Source organism: Mesoplodon densirostris, chromosome 11, assembly GCF_025265405.1.
Source record: "Mesoplodon densirostris isolate mMesDen1 chromosome 11, mMesDen1 primary haplotype, whole genome shotgun sequence".
NCBI classification, from domain to species: Eukaryota; Metazoa; Chordata; class Mammalia; order Artiodactyla; family Ziphiidae; genus Mesoplodon; species Mesoplodon densirostris.
This window is the reverse complement of record NC_082671.1, coordinates 102,523,442-102,550,023: the sequence shown is the minus strand read 5'-3', so window position 1 is coordinate 102,550,023 and position 26,582 is coordinate 102,523,442. Positions and strand designations below refer to the sequence as shown.

Here is a 26,582-nt window from a genome sequence, read left to right as displayed (position 1 = left end):
TAGTTGCAGCACGCAGGCTCAGTAGTTGTGGCTCGTGGGCTCGAGAGCGTAGGCTCATTAGTTGTGGCGCACAGGCTTAGTTATCCACAGCATGTGGGATCCTCCCAGACCAGGGCTTGAACCCATGTCCCCTTCATTGGCAGGTGGATTCTTAGCCACTGCGCCACCAGGGAAGTCCCTGGAAGTGAGCTTCCTGACATCAGTCTTGGCAATGATTTTTTAGATTTGACAGCAAAAGTAAAGGCAATAAAAGCAAAAATAAACAAGTGAAACTACATCAAACTAAAAAGCTTCTGCACAGCAAAGGAAACCATCAATACAATGAATGGAATAAAATGCTTGCAAATCATATCTCTGATAAGGGGTTAATATCCAAAATATATAAAGAACTCATATAGCTCAATAGCCAAAAGGTACATGAAAAGATGCTCAACATCACTAATCATCAGGGAAATGCAAATCAGAACCGCAATGAGGCATCACCTCACACCTGTTAGAATTGCTATTATCAAAAAGACAAGAAATAACAAGTATTGATGAGGATGTGGAGAAAAGGGAACCCTTGTGCACTGTTGGTGGGAATGTAAATTGGTGCAGCCATTATGGAAAACAGTATGTATGTAGGTTCCTCAAAAAGTAAACCTATATAGAACTACCATATGATCCAGCAATTCCACTTCTGGGTATTTATCCAAAGAAAATGAAAACCCTAATTTGAAAAGATATACGCATTCCATGTTCACTGCAGCATTATTTACAATAGCCAAGATATGGAAACAACCTAAGTGTCCATCAATGGAAGAATGAAATCTTTTCATTTTTGACAACATGGATGGAACTTCAGAGCATTATGCTAACTGAGATAAGTCAGAGGAAGACAAATACCATATGATCTCCTTTATATGTGGCAGCTAAACAAATAATCAAGAACAACAACAAAAACTGAACTCACAGATATAGATAACAAATTGGCGGTTTGCCAGAGAGGGGTCGGGGTTGTGTTTGTGCAAAACGGGTCAAAAGGTACAAACTTCCAGTTATAAAATAAATAAGTCATGCGGATGTAATGTACAGCATGGTGACTAGAGTTAATAATACTGTACTGCATATTTGAAATTTGCTAAGAGAGTAAATCTTTTTTAAAATTGAAGTACAGTTGATTTATAATGTTTCAGGTATACAGCAAAGTGATTCAATTACATATCTATATGTATATAGATATCTACCTATCTATCTATATTCTTTTTCAGATTCTTCTCCATTATAGTTTATCACAAGAGTAAATCTTAAAGCTGTCATCGCAAGAAAAAAAATTCTGTAACAATGTATGGTGATGGATGTTAGGTGGATTTATTGTGGTTATCACTTCAAAATATATACAAATATGGAATCATTATGTTGCACACTTGAAACTAATACAATGTTGTATGTCAATTATACCTCAATTAAAAATTTTTTTAATTAAAAAAAAGAAAAATGGTGGGAAAACGTGAACAGTTAGTTCATGCAAGAAGAAATGCAAATGGTCAATAAATGTACAAAAAGATTTTCATCCTCTTTAGCAGTCAGGAAAAAACAAATCAAGATCACAATGAAATAAATATTTTACACTCAGTAAAGCTGAAAAAAATTAGTAAGTCTGATAATGCCAAATACTGGTTAAGGATGGGATCAGTGAGCCATCTTAAGCATTGCTGGCAGAATATAAACTGATATAAGCACTTTGGAAAACCATTTAGAGCTTATAAAATTGAATTTCACATATCCTATGGGTCCAAAAATTCCACTCCTAGCTTTATACGTAGAAATACTCTTACATGTGTGTACCAAGAGACAAAAATAAGATTCGTTTATAGCAACGCTGTTCAAAATAGCAAAAATCAAAACAACTTAAATATTCATCAATTGAAAACAATATGGATTAATATATTGTGGTATAGGCATATAATGGAATAGTATGTAGCACTAAAAACAGATGGTCTTTATCTATACCCAGTAACATGGCTGAATCTTGGAAATCCAATGTTAACTACAAAAAACAAGTCCAAGAAGATGACATATAGCATGATACCATTCTTATAAAATTACAAACCTAGCAAACCTTAGTGATACATATGTAACCTAAAAATAACCCAAAAAATCTATTTTTGAAAAAGCAAAGAATAATAAACAAAAAAATACAAATTAGTCATCACCCCTGGGGGGGTAGGCACAGGGAGAGGAAAGAGAAGAAGCACATAGATAGACATGAGGCATTTGTAGGATTCAAGTTCTTTAATTGAATGGTAGGTTCAATATGTACTCACTGTATGATTATGCTTTATAATTTACATATGCTTCATATATTCTTTTATAGTATTAGTACATTTAAGGCTAATTTAAATACATTATAAGAACAGCTAAAAGAATTAAAGTATGCTTTAGTATTCCATAAGAAAGACATACATATCTAAGTCTTGAATAACTTCACTATATAAAAAAGGAAAAGTGTAAACTTAGTTCTATTCACCCCTTTCTAACTCCTTATTGATTGAGGTGTTACTGTTTATGATTTTGTTAACCTTGAAATGAGAGGACTTGTAGAAATAGCAATACACAGAGTATATTTCCTTAAAAACAGAAAGCATTTTTAAATTTTTCTCTCACCCCATTCACAAACATTAACTATACAGAAAATCTGTGTAATATAAAAATCATTTTGATGTCCTATATCACTTGCACAACAGTAGACTAGTCACATATAAACTCAAGAAGGGCAGTGACATTATTTCCACTTGTATCCTTTGGCATAAAACTGACAATAAATACTTACTAAATGCTTGGATCGATATTTGACCAATGAATCACTGCAGGATTCCAAAACAGTTTCTGGTAATTCAATCAACTGACTCACCTTCTAAAGATATTAGCATTATAGTGCCCTCTCCTGGTTCTACTTTGTAGTCAAAGTAAAGCAAAGCAACCTACTTTGCTATTCATATTATTTTTAAATATGGTAAAAACTAATCACACTGGAATAATTAATAGTAATATAATTAACATACTGTAACTTCTAAGAGAATATGATTCTATAACTACCATTCTTTCTGAATTGAACTCATCAATACAAAATCTGAAGAATATTACAAGCCTCAAAAAGTCTGGTGTTTGCTTTTAATCTAAATGAAAACTAAGAAGTAAAGTAATTGTTTAAAGTCATACAAATCTCTATGAAAATCCTAAATATCCCCTTACAGAGGGTATACCTTTTCTCAAATACATAAGTAATTTGAATATGATCTTCATAGTTTTTTCATTCAATTGTACAGATCCTAATGAAGTACTATGTGAAATTACTTTTCACTCAAAAAGATATATGGTCTGCAGTAAATAATTATACAGCCTCGGTCTTTAAACAGTTGGCAGAGTACAATATAAACTCATCTCTACTATATGTTGTATATTTTAATTTACATATGCTTAAAATATAGAACCACAATAAATTTCTAAAAATGCAATTCTATTTGTAAAGTTCAGCAGTGCCAGTCAGTTCACCTGAGCCAACATCTAAATATATGAGGTAATTAAAGTAACTGAAAAATGCATTGAAAATATCTACCAGGTATCACAAGTAAGGCTGAACAAGAAAGCATAAAAATGTTCTGGGATTTGTATACTTTTTCTACTTTTAAATTTTACTATTCTAATAATGCTAGATTATAATAAACAATATATTTAAAATACTATGAATTCTTGCAATTAGAATAAAAAAGGAATTTTAGCATATCACTTTAAATTACCTCTCTTTTTAGAAAACAAAATCACAAACATACTATAACCATTATTAGAGACAAACAGCAACTGATCTAGACCAAAGTATTTTACAACTAGAAGAAGGTTGCCATTATCTTGCTCAGTCCCCTTCTTTAGCCAATAAAAAAAATGAGCCCCAAAGTGGTGAACTGACTTACAACAGTCAATTATTTAGGAATAAATACTAAAACATCCTAAATTGATATAATTTCCACATTGGTCTTGAATAAAGTTAAAATCTTTGTCTGATTTATGATGCAGTAATATCTTAATTATTTGGTTAGACTTGAATTCAGTAAAATGAAAGTTTCATTCTGATTTCTGAAAACCAGAAGATGACATATTGAACTAGCAACCAATTCTAACTCCTTAGATATTTAAGTTCTTAGCTTCAGGCTCTTCATCTACAAAATTAATGCTTTATTAAATGATCTCTGAAGTTTCATTCACCTCAGTAATTCTATGACTTTTAATATGTCACAAAGCCTTGAAATTATGTATTCATGGGTCTAACTCCCCTACTAGTATATAATGATCTTAAGGGCATGGCACATGTTTTATTCATTGTGTATCCCCTGAAGCTAGCACAGCGTCTGGTCAAGAAAAAATTTTTTGGACATAAATTTAAAGGGTGCATCTTCTAAATCCCTAGATAAAACAGGTCACTTATGAAATCACCAAAGTATACATAAAAACTTTTCATAACCAAATTATCTATTATGTAAAAATTCTGACAAAATAAGACAGTATTTCTCAGTTTCATATGGCAGTGAATTTGTTGTACTATATCCAGCCTCAGAGTACTCTGATCTATGCTTTGTGATGATTGTAGAAAGGATACTATAAAGAAGTATTAATTCATAATTTAGGAATTATGAATTTAGAAATTATGAATTAGATAACTGGCTAAATAAATAATCCATATTCAGATAATCAAGATGTAAATATACAAACACTATCAATCTCAGACGGACACTGACAACAGATGGGTACTGAATGATCATTTATATTCTTTGCTTTATATTTCAATGCCTGGAAAGAAAAGTAGAAGACTTAATAACCAAAATGGAAACACCACATGCCTTTTCTAAGTACACATCAAAATATTATCATGTCTCCAAACATGCCATTCAAACTTTAGCTACTTACTTGATGGCCCAAGGACATCTTTGCTATCACCAAGAAGCTTTTAATGCAGGGTAATTGAGCAGCAAACAAATACAATCCAAACCAGGAAGAAGCAAAATGTATCAGGATTGAAGCAGCAGTGAAACAAAAGGACAAGGAAAATAGCATTAGTTTATAAGTAGAAAGCACATGCATATCAATTCTAATAATCATAATTTGCAAGGAATTTTCTTTTCCACACATAAAAAGACCTTGGCTTAGGCATTATGTTTGTTTTAATTCTGGAAAATGAAGGTGGAAAGAGAAAAATGAAATCACCCAAGTATTTTGTTTTGAAAATTACTCAAGTGAAAAATTACTTTCAACTATAATTCAAGGTATGGGTTAGGAGTGATAAAAAATTATTTAGAAATGTAAAGGACAGCCAAAACGTTATTCATTCTTTAAATTCAAGTGGCTTAAAAATATATAACACCCATGCACTATTAAATATTAGTTCTGCATGCCATGAAAGCACTTAACACTACATAGAAATTCAGGATGCTTCTTCTACATAAAGAAAGGAGTTTACTGAATGCTTATATTATGCCAAGCATGTGCAAAGAGCTTTCACAGAGACATCAACAAGGTGGAACACATTTTTTTCTCAAATGGCAAAAAAACAAAGAGTATTGATTAGAAGAACAATAAATTTTATTAAGTTAGACAAAACTTTCTTAGGACCCACTAATATCAAGCCTATAATCTAGAGCTGCTAGTCTCTAGGAAGTCAGAAGATCCAATTCTTAAATGATTAACTTGCAATCAACTAAAAGAAACAGGAAAAAGACTGCTGATCTTTGTCTAGTAACTATTTTAATAAACAGCATTACACTAAATGTCACCTATAGACAAGTGTTTTGGTCTCCCTTGGCAGGAACAGAGTCCTTAGCTCTCTCCTTCATTTCAAATACCAAACATGGAAACGTATCAGAAGTGAAGAAACAAACAAAAAGTTCCCACCACTAATGACATTATTGTTTGGTCTTATTTAAAGGGAATGGGAAATCTTAATTGGTTTTGACCAAAAAAAAAAAAAAAAAAAAAAAAAAGTAGCAGTTGTTTGCTTTGGGGCTTCTGTTGTCTCCTAGGGGGGAAAAAAAAATCTTGGCTCTGTTACTTCCCTAAAGTGATGGTTATTTCACAATGCTTAAAATTATGTTCTAATGCCTTTAAAGGCATTTGCTCTATTCATTTTTTCTATAGGTGTCCATTTAAACTCATTCTTCTATAAACTGATTTCAGTTTCACAGATAAACTAAAAAAAATACAGCTTTAGTGACAACGAAATAATTGTGCTCAAATCCATTACAGCTAGCAAGCATGTGGGAAGAGATTAAAGTATTTGTGGCAGGCAACCTCTAAAATGGCCCCAGGGATCCCCACTTTTTGGTGTATAATTCCCTCTCTTTGAGCATATACTGGACTTGCTGAATCACTTCTAATGAACAGAAAATGGCAGAGGTGAAAGGATGTCATTTCCAAAATTAGACTGTAACAAGACTATGACTTCAACCTTGTTTGTGGTCTCTTGCTCTCTCCTAGACAGATCATCCTGGGGAAAGCCAGCTGCTGCATCATGAGGCAACCCTGTAGAAAGGCCCATGAGGCAAAGGAACTGAGGTCTGCCCACGAACCCCAAGTGACCTTGGAAATGGCTCTCCCGTCTCCCCTGACCCCCTCAGCGGCAGCTCCCACCCTCCAGTAGCTTGGCTGCAACCATATGAAAGATTTTGAGCTAGAGACACCTAGCAAAGCTGCTCTTAAATTCCCAACTCACTGAAACTGTAAGATAATAAATGCTTGTTTTCTACCATTTAATTTTGGGATGATTTGTTATATATCAATAAATAACTAATACAATATCGGAAAACTGAAGCAAGTTTGGAACCTGCCAGAGGCAAGTATGGCAAACTTCACAACTCCTTCAAGGACGTCTTTTAGAAACATCTTCCTGTACTGATATGAATAACTACCAGTTTCCCTAGATACACCTGTAACTTCCTAAAGGAAAGCAATGATTCTAACCATATTTACACAGTTAAGAGTATTTAATTTCACAAGGGCCAGTCACATGTGAAGCTTCTGAGCTGGTCTTCTACTTAGGATAAAAGATCAAGTTCACTTTCACTGTACAGTTCTGTATGGTATAATTCTCAGATTTTGTTGATTAAAAGCACTATGCCATCTTCTGTGCAGCTGTACTCCTTATATATTTACTCCCAGAAAATAATCCCTAGCATATACAACAGCTTCTGAACATTTATTTCAAATTATGCTTTCAACATTATATCCTCAGGCATATTGGTGTCATGTAAATCTGAATGTACTGTATTAATCCAATATTTTTCTCAGACTGAGACACTGGAGAATAATCAAAGTAAACACTGTCTATTCTTTCTTTCTTTTTTTTTTTTTTTTTTTTTTTTTTTTTGGCTGTACATGGGCCTCTCACTGTTGTGGCCTCTCCCGTTGCAGAGCACAGGCTCTGGACGCGCAGGCTCAGCGGCCGTGGCTCACGGGCCCAGCCGCTCTGCGGCATGTGGGATCTTCCCGGACCAGGGCACGAACCTGTGTCCCCTGAATCGGCCGGCGGACTCTCAACCACTGCGCCACCAGGGAAGCCCAACACTGTCTATTCTTATAATTGATCTATCATCCATCCATCCATCCATCCAAATATTCATTGAGTACCTACTATATAGACAGGTATCATTTTAGGCACTGAGAAATATAGCAGTGAACACAACAGACAAAAATCCTGTCCTTGTGGTAGTTATGTTCTAGTAGGGAAGATAAACAATAACATAATAAACAAGTAAAATTTTGATGTATATTATACAGTATAAATACTAAGGAAACATAAGCAGAAAATGAAGACATAAAATCTTAGGGAAGATGAGGAGTTAAAGTGTTAGATAGGGTGGCCTAAGAAGGCTTCACCACCAAGCTGACTGAACAAAACGAGGGAACTGAACCATAAGGACTCAGAGCGGATGAGCACTCCAGGGAGAGTGGCAACAAGGCAAGGAGGAGAGCAGCAGTGAAGTCAAAGAAGTAAACAGCTGTAGAACGGTACAGGACCTAGTCAAGGCTTCTGTCTTATTCTGGATGAAACAGGGAGCCATTGGGTGGTTCTGAGAAAAGCAGTAACATACATGAAATATGTTTTAATAGGACTGCTCTGGCTGCCATGTTGAGAATAGACCAGAGGGACGAGGGTATTATCAGTTCAGAGGTTATTGCAATAATCTAGGGGAGAGATGAAGGAGACTTGGACCAAGACGGGAGCAGTGACAATGATGAGAAGTAGTTAAGTTCTAAATATATTTGGAAGGTAAAAGGTCAACAGGGTTTCCAAACAGGCCAAGCATGAGGTAATTCTAAAAAAAGGAATCAAAATGATGTCAAGGGTTGGAGTCTGAGCACCTGGAAGGATGAACTGCCATAATCTGAGATGGAAAAGACAGGGAGACAAGCTAGTTTACAGGGAGAAATATAGGTACAATCATCCCTTGGTATCCAGAGAGAACTGGTTCCAAGACACCTCCCACCCCCACCCCACCCCACCACAATACCAAAATCTGTGGATGCTCAAGTCCCTTATATAAAATGGTGTAGTATCTGTATACAACCCATGTATATCCTCCTATATACTTTATATCATCTCTAGATTACGTATAATATCTAATTCAAAGTAAATGCTATGCAAATAGTTGTAAATACAATGAAAATGCTATGTAAATAGCTTATAGCATGTGGTAAATCCAAGTTTTGCTTTTGGGAACTTTCTGGAATTTTTTTCCCCAAAATATTTTCCATCTGCAGTTGGCTAAATCTGTGGATGCAGAACCCTCAGATATGGAGGACCAACTGTAGCTCAGTTTGGAATAGGTTAAGTTTGAAATGCCTGTCAGACATCTAAATCAAAATGTCAAGTAGGCAGCTAGACACACAGACCTGTACAGGGAAAGGGTTAGGTTGGTAAGAAAATAGTATAAATTATGGTATGTGTGATAGTTAGGGTATATGATCTGAATGGCTTCATCACAGGAGACTGAAAAATGCCACAGGATAAAAGAACAGCCCCCAGAAAATGTATATTATAATGGAACAACAGAACTAAGAATTAAAGCTGAAACACTACAAATAGAAGCAGAAACACAATGAAAAATAAGCTTCACTTCAGAAACCTTTCCCAGAAGGATGTGGATAAAAAGGCATTAAGTTGAGATGCAAGTGAAATCATCCTCCCAGAATTATTTGCAAGTGATGCTAACTGGGAAACAAGATATAATTAATTGAAGATTACATATTAATTTTACCAAGTAACTGACATCACTGAAGTCTTCTACACACTGCTGAACTGCACACTACACTGCCTATTCTTACTGCTTTTAGGATCGGGCCTAATTTGTGCAGTTCCATGTTGTATAACCCATGAATAAAGATGATGTGGAAGTATTGATGTGGAAATGCTCTATGCAAGTACCTTTTAAGATATTTAAAAAAATAAAAAGCTAGCCACTCTTCTTGGCTTTTGTTAGAGAACCAAAATACTCCTAGAATTTCAAAGAATCCGAAGTCTTCTCCTCAGCTTGTTCAGAAAAAGAGCATTTAAGATATGACAGAAACATTTTCTCTCTCTGAGCAACTTACCATGTTTACAATTATCCCTTGAACAATGTCCATACAGTCATCTCAAATTTTTTATCATATAAATAAATTCTCTACTTTGGCAGAAAGCATGAGCTGAAAAATAATAAAATAGTAACATGCCTGGAATTTTTCTACTTAGTATTCAATAGCATACTGCCAGTACTTTAAATAAAAGCATGAAATATAGCCATTATCTAAATCTTTACTGATTTTAGTCTACAAATATCAGGAAAAGAGCATAATACAAAAAATGTGATTTTACTATCATGTACTTCTAAATATTTGCCATGCCATCTATAATTAGCATAAAACTTGTGACCTTTAAGAAATGTAAAGGAAGAGTTAGAAGTTCATAATCACACCCTTCAACCTGAGAAGCCCCTCAGTCCTGAGCAATCCAGGACAGATGGCCACCCTATATACATAATACAGAAACAATACCATGAGGTCTATAGCTTGATTTCATTGCCTTCAGCACGGCACCTCCCTGTTTTATTGATTTGACTTACCTGTTGAGCTTAAGAAAAGTACAAATAGCTTATCAAGCACTGATATGAGTAGAGCTTAAAAATAAAATTTCAAGCAGATGGCACCTCTTCCCCCAATACAGTTGATCAAGTTGTACTCAGAGAAGCACTCCTACTTCAGTGGGCTCTCAGAAGCCACAATTCTGAGAATCCACCTGCCAATGCAGGGGACACGGGTTCAAGCCCTGGTCCAGGAAGATCCCACATGCTGCGGAGCAACTAAGCCCGTGTGCCACAACTACTGAAGCCCATGCACCTAGAGCCCATGCTCCGCAACAAGAGAAGCCACCGCAGTGAGAAGCCCGCACACCAACACGAAGAGTAGTCCCGGCTTGCTGCAACTAGAGAAAGCCAGCACACAGCAGCACAGACCCAGTGCAGCCAAAAATTAAAAATAAAAAAAAAAAAAAAATAAGTAGAATAAATTTTTTAAAAAACAGAAAATTTTTTAAAAAAAGAATGTTCTACTTAGTGTTGTCTTTGGCTCTTAGAGTAAGGAACTTCAATGAGGGATATACAGCATAGCTGAGATCTGTTTGTTCTTTAAACAGGAGTCATCATTCTATACTTAAATGAATTTTTTCATATTCCTGCAATCATTTGCAAAACACACATGTGCACATTTTATCCCTGAGTTTTACAGGAGAGATTTTAAGGGAATATTTTTCTGGGACTAGAGTTTATTGCTGTTAGAGAATATGATCTCATCTGCCAGGCAGTTACATTTTCGATACAGCAATTCCACCGCTAGGAATGTATACTAAAAGATGTGTTCAAGTATATTTATCACATCATTTATAGTAATCTACTTAAAACAGAGAATTAAATAAATAATAATACATTCACATAATAAAATACTATGTAGTCATTATAGTTTGGTTTTTTTTTCAGGGACTGAAAAACATTCATTATATATTGGCTTTTAAGAGTGTTATACTGAATCACTTTGCTATACAGCAGAAATTAACACAACATTGTAAATCAACTATACTTCAGTAAAATAAAAATTTTTTAAAGTAGGTTATAAAGAAGTTTGTATGATATGACTCCATTTTTATGAAATTTCATGTGTAAGATATACACATATGAACACATATATGCCACCAAAATAAAAACAGTGGTTACCTCTAGAAGGTAGAATTTTATTTATTATATTTTTCTTTACTGTTTAAATATGCCACATTGGTATACATTACTTTTATAGTAAAAAAAGATTAAATCTATTTACATATTGGAAAAATGAAAACGCAATTTTCAGAGTGATCTTTTTGATCTATATTAGCTACATTTTATAATGGCATAATCATCTATGATTAAACATAGTGGAAAATATATTTTAAGAATCTAACCTAAAAAAAACCCCAAAAATGTTAACATTTTGAACATAATACCATATATTACTCTCTGTCTCTTGAACTTCAGCAACTTCTGTAAATGGCAAGATCTAAAAAAAAAGACAAATTTTCTCAGGAGTGATTTAATTTCGTATACCTGAATCTGAATCTAGAGAGCACGTACAGTTTATCAAATGAATTAAGTGGTGCATTAATCTTTTAAAAAGTAGCAAAAAAAAACAGTGCAATAGTATGTTTACCAGCATCTATACACTGGAAACTAAATCCTTAAAAAAAAATCCCTTCAGGAAATGACAATCCATCTGCCAACCCATGAAGTCTTCTCAGACACGTTCTGGGGCTTCTTCACAGTTCTTATCCTCCTTGCATATATTTAATTATACCAGCCCGTCCACCATGCAAGCCCTCTCCTCCTTTAGTTTCTAAAATACGCCACTGCTCTGGCTTCCTTTCTCCTAATTTCCTACCTCCACTTGGTCCTCCAATTCAATAAGTGAGTGACCTTAACCAATGCTCAATCCTCAACTATTTGTTGTGTTCTTTCTACCTGCTCTCTTCCTGCAGATTCCATTCTTAATCAAGGCTCATTTGCTACCTTTATTCAGACAACTTTCAAGTTTCTTCTTCAGACCTAGCCTATCTCCAAAACTTCATCCCAACACATTCCTACCTGTATGTTTGGACATTATTGCAAATTAACTTCTGGTTCTAAAATTCTGTTAACAGGCCCTGAACCAAGATGGCGGAGTAGAAGGACGTGCTCTCACTCCCTCTTGTGAGAACACCAGAATCACAGCTAGCTGCTGGACAATCATAGACAGGAAGACACTGGAACTCACCAAAAAAGATACCCCACATCCAAAGACAAAGGATAAGCCACAATGAGACGGTAGGAGGGGCGCAATGACAGTAAAATCAAATCCCATAACTGCTGGGTGGGTGACTCACAGACTGGAGGACACTTATACCACAGAAGTCCACCCACTGGAGTGAAGATTCTGAGCCGCACGTCAGGCTTCCCAACCTGGGGGTGCGGCAACGGGAGGAGGAATTCCTAGAGAATCAGACTTTGAAGTCTAGCGGGATTTGATTGCAGGACTTCGACGGGATTGGGGGAAACAGAGACTCCACTCTAGAGGGCACACACAAAGTAGTGTGCGCATCGGGACCCAGGGGAAGAAGCAGAGACCCCGGGGAGCAGAGACCCCAGGGGAGACTCAAGCAGACCTACCTGCTAGTCTTGGAGGGTCTCCTGCAGAGGCAGGGGGTGGCTGTGGCTCACTGTGGGGACAAGGACACTGGCAGCAGAGGTTCTGGGAAGTACTCCTTGGCGTGAGCCCTCCCAGAGTCTGCCATTAGCCCCACCAAAGAGCCCAGGTAGGCTCCAGTGTTGGGTTGCCTCAGGCCAAACAACCAACAGGGAGGGAACCCAGCCCCACCTATCAGCAGTCAAGCGGATTAAAGTTTTACTGAGCTCTGCCCACCAGAGCAACAGTCAGCTCTACCCACCACCAGTCTCTCCCATCAGGAAACTTGCACAAGCCTCTTAGATAGCCTCATCCACCAGAGGGCAAACAGCAGAAGCAAGAAGAACTACAATCCTGCAGCCTGTGGAACTAAAACCACATTCACAGAAAGATAGACAAGATGAAAAGGCAGAGGGCTATGTACCAGATGAAGGAACAAGATAAAACCCCAGAAAAACAACTAAATGAAATGGAGATAGGCAACATTCCAGAAAAAGAATTCAGAATAATGATAGTGAAGATGATCCAGGACCTCAGAAAAAGAATGGAGGCAAAGATCGAGAAGATGCAAGAAATGTTTAACAAAGACCTAGGAGAATTAAAGAACACACAAACACAGATGAACAATACAATAACTGAAATGAAAAATACACTAGAAGGATTCAATAGCAGAAAAACTGAGGCAGAAGAACGGATAAGTGACCTGGAAGACAGAATGGTGGAATTCACTGCTGCAGAACAGAATAAAGAAAAAAAAGAATGAAAAGAAATGAAGACAGCCTAAGAGACCTCTGGGACAACATTAAACGCAACAACATTCGCTTTATAGGGGTCCCAGAAGGAGAAGAGAGAGAGGAAGGACCAGAGAAAATATCTGAAGAGATTATAGTCAAAAACTTCCCTAACATGGGAAAGGAAATAGCCACCCAAGTCCAGGAAGCACAGAGAGTCCCATACAGGATAAACCCACGGAGAAACACGCCGAGACACATAGTAATCAAATTGGCAAAAATTAAAGACAAAGAAAAATTATTGAAAGCAGAAAGGGAAAAACAACAAATAACATACAAGGGAACTCCCGTAAGGTTAACAGCTGATTTCCCAGCAAAAACTCTACAAGCCAGAAGGGAGTGATATACTTAAGTATATCATGATATACATGATATACTTAAAGTGATGAAAGGGAAGAACCTATAACCAAGATTACTCTACCCAGCAAGGATCTCATTCAGATTTGATGGAGAAATCAAAAGCTTTACAGACAAGCAAAAGCTAAGAGAATTCAGCACCACCAAACCAGCTCTACAACAAATGCTAAACGAACTTCTCTAAGTGGGAAACACAAGAGAAGAAAAGGACCTACAGAAACAAACCCAAAACAATTAAGAAAATGGTCAGAGGAACATACATATCGATAATTACCTTAAACGTGAATGGATTAAATGCTCCAACCAAAAGACACAGGTTTGCTGAATGGATACAAAAACAAACCCATATATATTCTGTCTACAAGAGACCCACTTCAGACCTAGGGACACATACAGACTGAAAATGAGGGGATGGAAAAAGATATCCCATACAAATGGAAATCAAAACAAAGCTGGAGTAGCAATACTCATATCAGATAAAATAGACCTTAAAATAAAGAATGTTACAAGAGGCAAGGAAGGACACTACATAACGATCGGAGAATGAATCCAAGAAGAACATATAACATTTATAAATATATATGCACCCAACATAGGAGCACCTCAATACACAAGGCAACTGCTAACAGCTCTAAAAGAGGAAAGCGACAGTAACACAATAAGAGTGGGGGACTTTAACACCTCACTTACACCAATGGACAGACCATCCAAAATGAAAACAAATAAGGAAACACATGCTTTAAATGACACAATAGACCAGATAGATTTAATTGATATTTATAGGACATTCCATCCAAAAACAGCAGATTACACTTTATTCTCAAGTGCACACAGAACATTCTCCAGGATAGATCACATCTTGGGTCACATATCAAGCCTCAGTAAATTCAAGAAAATTGAAATCATATCAAGCATCTTTTCTGACCACAACGCTATGAGATTAGAAATGAATTACAGGGAAAAAAACGTAAAAAACACAAACACATGGAGGCTAAACAATACGTTACTAAATAACCAAGAGATCACTGAAGAAATCAAAGAGGAAATCAAAAAATACCTAGAGACAAATGACAATGAAAACATGATGATCCAAAACCTACGGGATGTAGCAAAAGCAGTTCTAAGAGGGAAGTTTATAGCTATACAAGCCTACCTCAAGAAACAAGAAAAATCTCAAACAATCTAATGTTACACCTAAAGGAACTAGAGAAAGAAGAACAAACAAAACCCAAAGTTAGCAGAAGGAAAGAAATCATAAAGATCAGAGCAGAAATAAATGAAACAGAAACAAAAAAAAATAGCAAAGATCAATAAAACTAAAAGCTGGTTCTTTGAGAAAATAAACAAAATTGATAAACCATTAGCCAGACTCATCAAGAAAAAGAGGGAGAGGACTCAAATCAATTAGAAATGAAAAAGGAGAAAGATCAGGAACAAGACAAGGTTGCCCACTCTCACCACTATTATTCAACATAGCTTTGGAAGTCCTAGCTATGACAATCAGAGAAGAAAAAGAAATAAAAGGAATACAAATTGGAAAAGAAGAAGTATAACTGTCATTGTTTGCAGATGACATGATAGTATACATAGAGAATCCTAAAGATGCCACCAGAAAACTACTAGAGCTAATCAGTGAATTTGGTAAAGTTGCAGGATACAAAATTAATGCACAGAAATCTCTAGCATTCCTATACACTAATGATGAAAAATCTGAAAGAGAAATTAAGGACACACTCCCATTTACCTTTGCCACAAAAAGAATAAAATATCTAGGAATAAACCTACCTAGGGAGACAAAAGACCTGTATGCAGAAAACTATAAGACACTGATGAAAGAAATTAAAGATGATACCAACAGACAGAGAGATATACCATGTTCTTGGATTGGAAGAATCAATATTGTGAAAATGAGTATACCACCCAAAGCAATCTACAGATTCAATGCAATTCCTATCAAATTACCAATGGCATTTTTATGGAACTAGAACAAAAAGTCTTAAAATTTGTATGGAGACACAAAAGACCCCAAACAGCCAAAGCAGTCTTGAGGGAAAAAAACAGCTGGAGGAATCAGACTCCCTGACTTCAGACTATACTACAAAGCTACAGTAATCAAGACAATATGGTACGGGCACAAAAACAGAAACATAGATCAATGGAACAAGATAGAAAGCCCAGAGATAAACCCACGCACCTATGATCAACTAATCTATGACAAAGGAGGTAAGGATATACAATGGAGAAAAGACAGTCTCTTCAATAAGTGGTGCTGGGAAAACTGGACAGCTACATGTAAGAGAATGAAATTAGAACACTCCCTAACGCCATACACAAAAATAAACTCAAAATGGATTAGAGACTTAAATGTATGACTGGACACTATAAAACTCTTAGAGGAAAACATAGGAAGAACATTCTTTGACATAAATCACAGCAAGATCTTTTTTGATCCACTTCCTAGAGTAATGGAAAGAAAAACAAAAATAAACAAATGGGACCTAATGAAACTTAAAAGCTTTTGCACAGCAAAGGAAACCATAAACAAGACGAAAAGACAACCCTCAGAATGGGAAAAACTATTTGCAAATGAATCAACAGACAAAGGATTAATCTCCAAAATATACAAACAGCTCATGCTGCTCAATATTAAAAAAATAAACAACCCAATCCAAAAATGGGCAGAAGACCTAAATAGACATTTCTCCAAAGAAGACATACAGATGGCCAAGAAGCACATGAAAAGCTGTTCAACATCACTAATTATTAGAGAAATGCAAATCAAAACTACAATGAGGTATCACCTCACACAGTTAGAATGGGCATCATCAGAGAATCTACAAACAACAAATGCTGGAGAGGGTGTGGAGAAAAGGGAACCCTCTTGCACTGTTGGTGGGAATGTAAATTGATACAGCCACTATGGAGAACAGTATGGAGGTTCCTTAAAAAACTAAAAATAGAACTACCACATGATCCTGTAATCCCACTACTGGGCACATACTCAGAGAAAACCATAATTCAAAAAGACACATGCACCCCAATGTTCACTGCAGCACTATTTACAATAGCCAGGTCATGGAAGCTACCTAAATGCCCATCGACAGACGAATGGATAAAGAAGATGTGGTACATATATACAATGGAGTATTACTCAGCCATAAAAACGAACGAAATTGGGTCATTTGTTGAGACGTGGGTGGATCTAGAGACTGTCATACAGAGTGAAGTAAGTCAGAAAGAGAAAAACAAATATCTTATATTAACGCATATATGTGGATCCTAGAAAAATGGTACCGATGAACCGGTCTGCAGGGCAGAAGTTGAGACACAGATTATAGGACAAACGTATGGACACCAAGGGGGGAAAGCCGCAGTGGCGTGGGGATGGTGGTGTGATGAATTGGGCGATTGGGAGTGACATGTATACACTGATATGTATAAAATTGATGACTAATAAGAACCTGCTGTATAAAAAAATAAATTAAATTAAAAAATTAAAAAAGAAAAAAAATTCTGTTAACAAAGAAAAGGCTTAAACTTGTTTTAGAAGCATCTTTATGTCAAAAATCATACTCAGTAGCTTCCCTCGGAAACCAACTTCCATGCCAACGTTCTCAATTCTTTCAACGGTACCATCTTTCTTTCAATCACTCAGACCTAAACCCTTGAGTCACTGAGACTCTATTTTCCCCCTAACATCTGATTAAGTCATTAAATTCTAATTAATTTTACCTAGACAATATCTATCTCACATCTAGTCCTTTCTTTCAATTCCCATTAATACTAACCAGGCCAGACCCACATCACCACATTTCTGAGCTTTTGCATCTTCCTTCTAATAGATGTCCCTGCACTCAGTCTTACCTTACTCATTTACCTACTACACTAAATACTGAAGTTCAAACACACAATAAAGACCTGGTCCCTGTTGCTAAGAATATCACCATATATTGAAGACTGTATATACTGTAGTACAGTAATTCATCTGACTTTAAGGTAAGTTATCTCCACCCAATCTACCCAATATTACTCATTATTCAAGCCAGACCTATCATTAGCAAGTCATTTAGCTGTTCTGAAGTTTATTTTCTCCTCTGTGAGTACACAATTATTAAACCTTACAACTTTCCAAAGTTGTTGTGAGGCTTAATAATAGTTTACATGAGTGTACTTTATAAATTTTTGTTAAAGCATTATACAGACATAAGGCAGAATTACTGAGTGGTACAATAAATGACAAAGACTAAGAAAGGACCAAGAAGGGAATGATTAATTTACCAAGTTAATTCCCTAACCTATCACTTGGGCCATGTTGCTCCTCCACTTAAAAATATTTGATAGCACCCATTCTTTAGGAAAAAAAGCCCCAACCCTGATATTTAAATCGTCTACAATTTGACCCATTATTCATTCCACAGAAATGTTTTGATCTCCTATGAGACAGCCTTGCAACTCCAAAATTTCACTTATCCAAATTATCTGTCTAGTAAAACTGATTGCTCAGAGCAATCTGCAATATTCTCCCTACATTGTTTTTGCTTCCCTGTTCAATAGCTCCAAAGTTCCCTGCCTTGAAGGCTCAACTCAAATTGCCAATTCTGCTACCAAAGTTCAAGATGAAGTTTATCTTTCCCCAACACTGACTTTCTAATACCAGTTCTTTAACAATGCATAGTTATCTCATAGTATTTCCTCTACTGCTACCATAAATAGGTAAAAATTAATTTGTTATTTAATTTTTTCCTAATATTACAATGGTCTAGTTACAGTGTTGTCAAACTGAACCATTGGACAATTCAAGTCTAGCACAACCTTAGCTCTCCCCAGCTCAACCCACTGACCACTCTCTAGCATTTGTCATTGTTGACCACTGCTTTTCTCAAAACTCTCCCCCCTTCCTTAATTTCCAAGCTATTTTCTCTCCTTTCTCTCCTTTCCTCTTTCTGCCTGGCCCCCTTCCCCTTCTTCTCCCTTAGGATAGTTATTTCCCAAGGTTGCGGCCTAGAATCTCTTTTGTCCCCATGCAACATGCTTTCCATGAATGATTCCACTGACTTGATTTTTATGGATTCTATTCACTGACAACTCCCCAAATTAGTTTCCCACCTTAACCTCTCCTGAACTCCAGCCCCTTAGGGCCATCCCAATCACTCTCCTGGTACACTCATTCTTATTATCCCAGAAAAAACAGCACATCCTTGGTAAGGGTATTCCTGACTTCCTACGCCAGGCATAACAAAGGGATACTCACTCCATCTGTTTTGTCACTGCATCCTTCTATCAGGCAGAGGTGCAGCGGGCAGCCATAGAGCTCCATGTGTTCCTAGGGACCTGTACTTCCATCTTCCTGAGTGAGGAGGTAGAAAGACCCTTCATTCACCTTTCCCCTAAACCTCAATACTTACAGCCCAACCACCAGTCTGCATGAAAGATTTGTGAGCTTCACACTTGGCTCTTACCTCTGCCTAGAAAGCTACCTTTAGGACTCTGTTTAAAAGTCACTTCATCAGAAGACTTCCATGATATTCCTAGAAAATAGCAACACCTATCTCCAATTCTGGTACTCTTTATCCTCCTTACCCTGCTTTATTTTTCATCACAACAATCATCACACAGCACAGTATATATTTATGTATATTTTTGGTCCTTCTCCAATGGAATGTTAACTCCACTAGAGTAGGAACTTTGTCTATTCTGTTCACTGTCGAATCCTTTAAGATTAGAACAGAGCCTGGCACATGGAAGACACTCAACAAACACTGAATGAATGAATGAATAAATGCATGAATGAAAAAAAGGCTCAGTCAGTATTATAACCCTAATACCTAGCAAAGAATTTATTATACATATGTAGTTCGTTGAGTTCCTCTATTAAAGGAAGTAGTTTCAATTCTCCTATGACAAAAAACAAGTCTTGCTCATCTTTGTATTTTCCAAAATTTAACATTCTGCATGCTTAAAATAGATATGCAAAGAACTAATATGGGCTAGAACCATGAAATCTGAGTTCTAAACCTATTCTAAACCTAAGTCAATCAGTATTTCCTAAGTAAACTTGAATAAATATTTTGAATTTAGTTTTCTTATTTGCTCATGACATCTGTTACAGTACTAAAATTCTGTTATACTAACAATTCAACATAGAAAATTACCTCAATCCTAAGAACATCCTTAGCTGTAATTTGAAGTATATTTGTCTTTTCTTCCACTATTAGCCTTTGGCCATCATATGCCCGAAGTCCATTGCTAGAAATTCTCCCGTGCCTTTTCTTCAATAATTCTATCCTTCATAAGTGACACTGTTACAGATTCACCACCGGTTTTTGGTAATGGAGCATAAATTATATTTCTTCTGGTACTAGTGGTCTCTTGCCAGGTTTAAACCAACCTCCTTCATCAAGACCTTCACATACAAAGGAAGTTCAAAATCAATCAATGTGATGTCAGTTGTAACTAATGTGAGACTGCTGGTGAAGTCTGTATTTATAAAATAAGAAAAAAGTTAACTGTCCACTAAAAGAATTAAACCGATGACCTTGGCATTTGACCTCATTAACATGTTCCTCTATATCTGACCTAACCATCCATAGTTACCTGAAAAGGTTATGGAATAACAGCTCAACAGAAACCATGTTATCCCATCACTATCATGCCAGGCTAGGTATGATAGCTGGTTATATGGGGCAGCTCACGTACATAAATATTTCAGTTTATGATGCTTAATCTTATGATCTGTTTACATAATTTCGAGTTTCAGTTTGAAATAAGAGCTTACATTACCTGCAATTTCATTTTGACCAATTCTTTTTTTTTTTTTTTTTTTTTTTTTGCGGTACGCAGGCCTCTCACTGTTGTGGCCTCTCCCGTTGCGGAGCACAGGCTCCGGACGCGCAGGCTCAGCGGCCATGGCTCACGGGCCCAGCTGCTCCGTGGCATGTGGGATCTTCCCGGACCGGAGCACGAACCCACGTCCCCTGCGTCGGCAGGCGGACTCTCAACCACTGCGCCACCAGGGAAGCCCTGACCAATTCTTTACACAGATACATGAGCCTATATTCTATAATGAATCATGACCAGAAATTGAATTAAGACATAAGAACTGTATAACAAATACCTTCTTTCCTTCTGAAGTTCTATTCTAACAAATCATTCATTAGTAAATTATGTTGATCAAGCCACAGGCAAGACTGCTAATGATAATATGGAAATGTCACCCTCCATGACTCATAATATCTACCACATATAAAAATGCAGTCAGCAACTCCTCTCCATGTGTCAGCAACTATGTGGTGCCGAAATGCCAAAAAATTCACTCTGGATAGAAAAGTCAAAATTAGTTACAGGAGAACAAAACTTTGGGTAAAATAAAATACATCATGGATTGCATATTTATCAAAGTATACATTATTTTAGGTAATGTATGTAAAAACTTTAAAGGGATGCTTAAAAGGCTAGGTGTAATACAGATCAGTTTACAACATAAAAATATTAGCCTTACATTCAATGACATGAATAACAGAGTATCTGTATTTGAATCCTAACATGGCCCACTGACTAGCTTATGTGACTTAGAAAAATTACTAACCCCTTTAGAGCCTCAGTTTCTTCATCTCTAAAAACAGAGTAATATCTACTTCACAGTACTATGGAGGGAATTAAATGAGAAAGTGTGTGAGACATCAAGCCCTGGTGAGGGCACACAGTAAGACTGCAAAAAATAATGTTTTTTCTCTATACAAATACAGTAACCCAAATAGGGAAAGTGCAGATTTTAGAAATCTAGGGGGAAAAGGAAAATCCAGATGGGACATACTGTCTGTTTTGCTACTATGACCCGACAGGTTTTAACTGTCTTTTACCTAGTTGACAAAACTGTATGCTAACTTGTTCCATGGGCTAACCATCTCTATTTCTATGGTTCTCAGCCTTAGTTGGGCATTGAAATCACCTAGGAGACTTTAAAAAGTACTGATGTCTGTGTCTCACCCTCTAAGATTCTAATTCAATTGAACAGCCTGAGCACTGGGATTTTTCAGAACAACCCAGATAACTCTAATGTTCAGTTGGTTGCCCCTCCCTCCAATATCCATAATTCTGTCAAGATAATTTTCCTAAGCCACACTCTGAACAGGTTGTTTCCCTACTCAAAAAGAAAGAAAAAAAATTCAATGGTTTGACATTACATTAAAAACAAAAATCCCAAACTGTAAAAATAGTATTCAAGGCTCTGTATAATCTGATTCTAACATCACAGGTGAGATGCAATACAGGAAAAAGATTAAAGCTTAGCCTCTGGAGACAAAATGTATCCCAGTTCTGCCACTTACTAGTTGTGTGACCCTGAGCAACTTTCTTAACTCTCTGTGTCCTCATCTATTTACTACTGAGATAGTAAATTATATTATCTCATAGGGTTATGTGAAGATTACATGAGTTTATCTACAAAGTACTTAGAACAGCTCTGGCACATTATAGAAATTTTAAAAATGTTAGTTGTTATTCATTTCCTCTAGCTTTATTTTCTACTAATTCCCCTAAAGCAGCAAGCAATATTGCCTCTGAGACCTAAAATATGCTCCAAACATGGTATAGTCATAAACCTGGCGAGGTACTATGTGTATAGATATGTTCAATGATGGTAGGCTAGTTTTCTAGACTCAATATATGTTCGGCTAAAATTAAATTTCACGTGTGTGTGTGGGTATACATGTACATACACACATACAAATATAAATTCATATACATATATGTAAATTCATTCCCTCTCTCAAGCTCTTTCTTGCTCCACTGCTGTTGTTTTCACCATGTTAAACTTAAGGTGACTTCTGAAGTAGTCACAAGTTAATGAAAACCTACTGAGGTGAGGTCTGGATAAATATCCCTTCATTGCTCTATTCTCACTAGACAGTTGGACAGGTAGAGATTTTCTTGAACTTTTAATCAAATTTTATCTTTATGTATCTCTGACATGCTGAAATTCTAATCCTTCACATGTCTTTCTGAGGTTTTGTGGGACTCTCATTTTATTTTTTTAAAAAGTAGGAAAAATTTAAGATTCTTAATGCACATAATTTTAATTAAGAGTTAAAGGTAGAGCTATGGATGTCTTGGCTTTTACTGTATCCTGTTTATAAGAAGCATCTGCATGTCTCAAAACTTAGGAGAAACAGCAAATGATAATGCTTATGAAAAACCTTCAAACCATACTTTCAAAATTTGAATGACTGCAATGTTATGGATATTGAAAGAAATAATAAATCTTTAAAACCATGTTTCCACCTTAAGTCTAATTTAGCAAAACAAATAACTTTCTATTGGGTAAATGACATAATCTATTTACTTGGGAGTTAGCCACCTTAACAGACTTCTGATTTTTAAACTGTGGGCATGTCACAGCTGACAAAGATCTTAATATAGATGAACTGTCCAACAGGGCTGCTGTTCTTTTGGTGTTTTTGGTCCCCTTTCAGCCACCACCTCAGCCAGCCTTCACACAGGGAACACAAAGCCAAAAAGAAAGTAACCAACTTTTTTTACAAATGGGAACTGAGTTACTTACCAGTGAAGTAACTAACACCCTCCCTGAACCCATCACTGAGATGGATGGATGGGGAGCAAGCTTCAAGCAGACAGAGAGTACAGTACCACAGATGGAGGAAAGGCCAGGGGGCCAGAGTAGGAGGAAGACCTGGGAGCCATCTTTCTGGGCCTTTCTCTCTATAATACTGGACAGATCACTGCCCACTCTGTCCTTACTACCATGGCAGAACACGATTTAATACCAACCAGAGGCATTAAACAAAGTTTTAAACACTTTTGTTTCTAAATTGTTTTTAAATCAGTTGCAGTATGCACACAACAAGTGCAGGCAAAGATGCTGACCACTACCTTCCACTGTTCTTTCCCCCAAATGAGCTAACTGATTACAACTAGGGAGGCAGCTTGTCGAAAAGAATTATGCCCAAAGCAGAAATACAGAAAAATTCTCTAAGAAACAGAATATATGAGTGGAAGGAGCAAATGAGGAATAATGAAACAATGATTTTAACAAGAGATTCTTCACCCTAAGACATGTATTCCCTAGACAGACCAAAAAAGTCCCTGGGTTCTTACCTTTCTATCTAGGACAGTATCAGATAAGGCAATTAATATTCCTAGGAGAATATTATTTCCAAGAAAGTACAAGCTCACAAACAAAAAAAATTAATATACTAAGAAGCCCAAGTACTGAGAAGGAAAACTGAACAATCTCAGTAGAAGGAAAGAAAATTAGTAAATAAAAGCCATCAAAAACTTAAAACAACCACAATAAATATGTTCAAAATGATACTGGAGGATATTGTAAAAAAATGAAGCATGACCAAGCAATCACAAAAAAACAGCTAGTAATACTGGGTATAAAAATATTACGGTGAAATAAAGTATACAGCAGATTTGAACAGCAAAACAAATATGATACAATAATAAATTAGTGAGTCAGAGGAGTGGTAAAGGAATTCAACAAAAAGGCACAAAGAAAGGAAAAGTTGCAAAATATAGAAGTTAAGAGAGATGAAAGAAGCAAAAGTGCTATATTCACAAAATAGGAAACCCAAACAGATAATTTTTTAAATAAAAAATATTAAATCTTAAATAATTTTGAAACCTCCACAAAATGGATAAATTTCTGGAAAAATATAAAAGGCTTTAAAAACTCCTCCACCTCTCACCCTCCACCTCTCACCTCTAGACATACCTACACAAAACCACAGGCTCAGTTGTATAAGGATTGAAAAGAAAAAAAATAACTATTATTTGCAGATGATATGAATCAGATAAAATAATAAATCTAATAAAACAAAATACATAAGCATTCAACCAATATTTCTTAAATATAAAAATGAAAAAAGAAACAAAAACAAACAAAAAAACTCCTTGATATAGATCATGTCTGAATGCTAGGTACAATTATGAAATAGGCAAATTTTATCTCGATCATCACTCCCTCATTCCTAAAGGCTCTATCATAATTCTTCCTTCCAACCTCAACTCCCCCTGCATCTCCAACACACCCAATCAACTACTGGGTCCCTGTTTTCACATCACGTAGTTGTCAATTATTTGTCTTTAAAGTGTTAGTTACTGAATGTTTAAATGAACAATTCTCAAACTTTGGGTCTCCAGACCCCTTTCCACTCCTAGAAAGTACCAAAGACTCCAAAGAGTTGTTGCTTATGTGGATTATATTTATTGATATTTGCTGAATTAGAAATTAAAAGTGAGAAATTCACTATCTTTGTCAGGTGATCACAATCAACATCAAAAGTGGTAAGTCATGTTGATAGTGTATACTTTTCCATAATAATGTGATGAAATGGCATTTTACCTTTGTGGTCTCCTCCCAAAAACCCAGTCTAATCATGAGAAAAACATCAGACAAATTCCAGTTGAGGGACACTGCAAAATATCTGACCAGAACTCCTCAAAACTGTCAAGGTCATCAAAAACAAGTCTTAAGAAATTATAACTGCCCTAAAACTCTTAGAGGAAAAACATAGGCAGAACACTCTTTGACATAAATCGCAGCAAGCTCTTTTTTGACCCACCTACTAGAGTAATGAAAACAAACATAAACAAATGGGACCTAATGAACCACAGAAGCTTTTGCACAGCAAAGGAAACCATGATGCAAAGACAACCCTCAGAATGGGAGATAATATTTGCAACAAAACAACTGACAAAGGATTAATCTCCAAAATATACAAGCAGCTCATGCAGCTCAATATCAAAAAACAAACAATCCAATCAAAAAATGGGCAGAAGACCTAAATAGACATTTCTCCAAAGAAGACATACAGATGGCCAACAAACACATAAAAAGATGCTCACTAATTATTAGAGAAATGCAAATCAAAACTACAATGAGGTATCACCTCACACCAGTTAGAATGGGCATCATCAGAAAATCTACAAACAACAAATGCTGGAGAGGGTGTGGAGAAAAAGGAACCCTCTTGCACTGTTGGTGGGAATGTAAATTGATACAACCACTATGGAGAACAGTATGGAGGTTCCTTAAAAAACTAAAAATAGAACTAGCAATCCCACTACTGGGCATATACCCAGAGAAAACCATAATTCAAAAAGACACATGCACCCCAATGTTCATAGCAGCACTATTTACAATAGCCAGGACATGGAAGCAACCTAAATGTCCATCAACAGAGGAATGGATAAAGAAGATGTGGTACATATATACAATGGAATGTTACTCAGCCATAAAAATGAACGAAATTGGGTCATTTGTAGAGATGCAGGTGGACCTAGAGAGTGTCATAGAGTGAAGTAAGTCAGAAAGAGAAAAAAATATATTGTATATTAGTGCATATATGTGGAATCTAGAAAAATGTTTTAGATGATCTTATTTGCAAAGCAAAAATAGAGACACAGACGTAGAGAACAAATATATGGATACCAAGGGGGAGGGGGTGGTGGGAGGAATTGGGAGATTGGGATTGACACATATACACTAGTGATACTATGTATAAAATAGACAACTAATGAGAACATATTGTATAGCACAGGGAACTCTACTTAATGCACTGTGGTGACCTAAATTGGAAGAAAATCCAAAAAAGAGGGGATGTATGTATATGTATAGCTGATTCACTTTGCTGTACAGTAGAAACTAACACAACATTGTAAAGC

At 36.2% G+C, this 26,582-nt stretch overlaps 1 protein-coding gene across 4 annotated transcripts in view; it reads right to left on the bottom strand.

Annotated features, from left to right (window-relative positions):
• OSBPL8 (oxysterol binding protein like 8) overlaps nt 1-26,582 on the bottom strand; it is a 159,406-nt gene that overhangs the window by 94,215 nt on the left and 38,609 nt on the right. The window contains exon 3 of one of the 4 annotated variants that reach the window (XM_060112295.1): nt 4,942-4,978. The exons of the other annotated variants lie outside the window; for them this stretch is intronic. Coding sequence (XP_059968278.1) covers nt 4,942-4,978 — 37 coding nt within the window. The remainder of the gene's footprint in view (nt 1-4,941; nt 4,979-26,582) is intronic. 4 annotated transcript variants of the gene reach the window in all.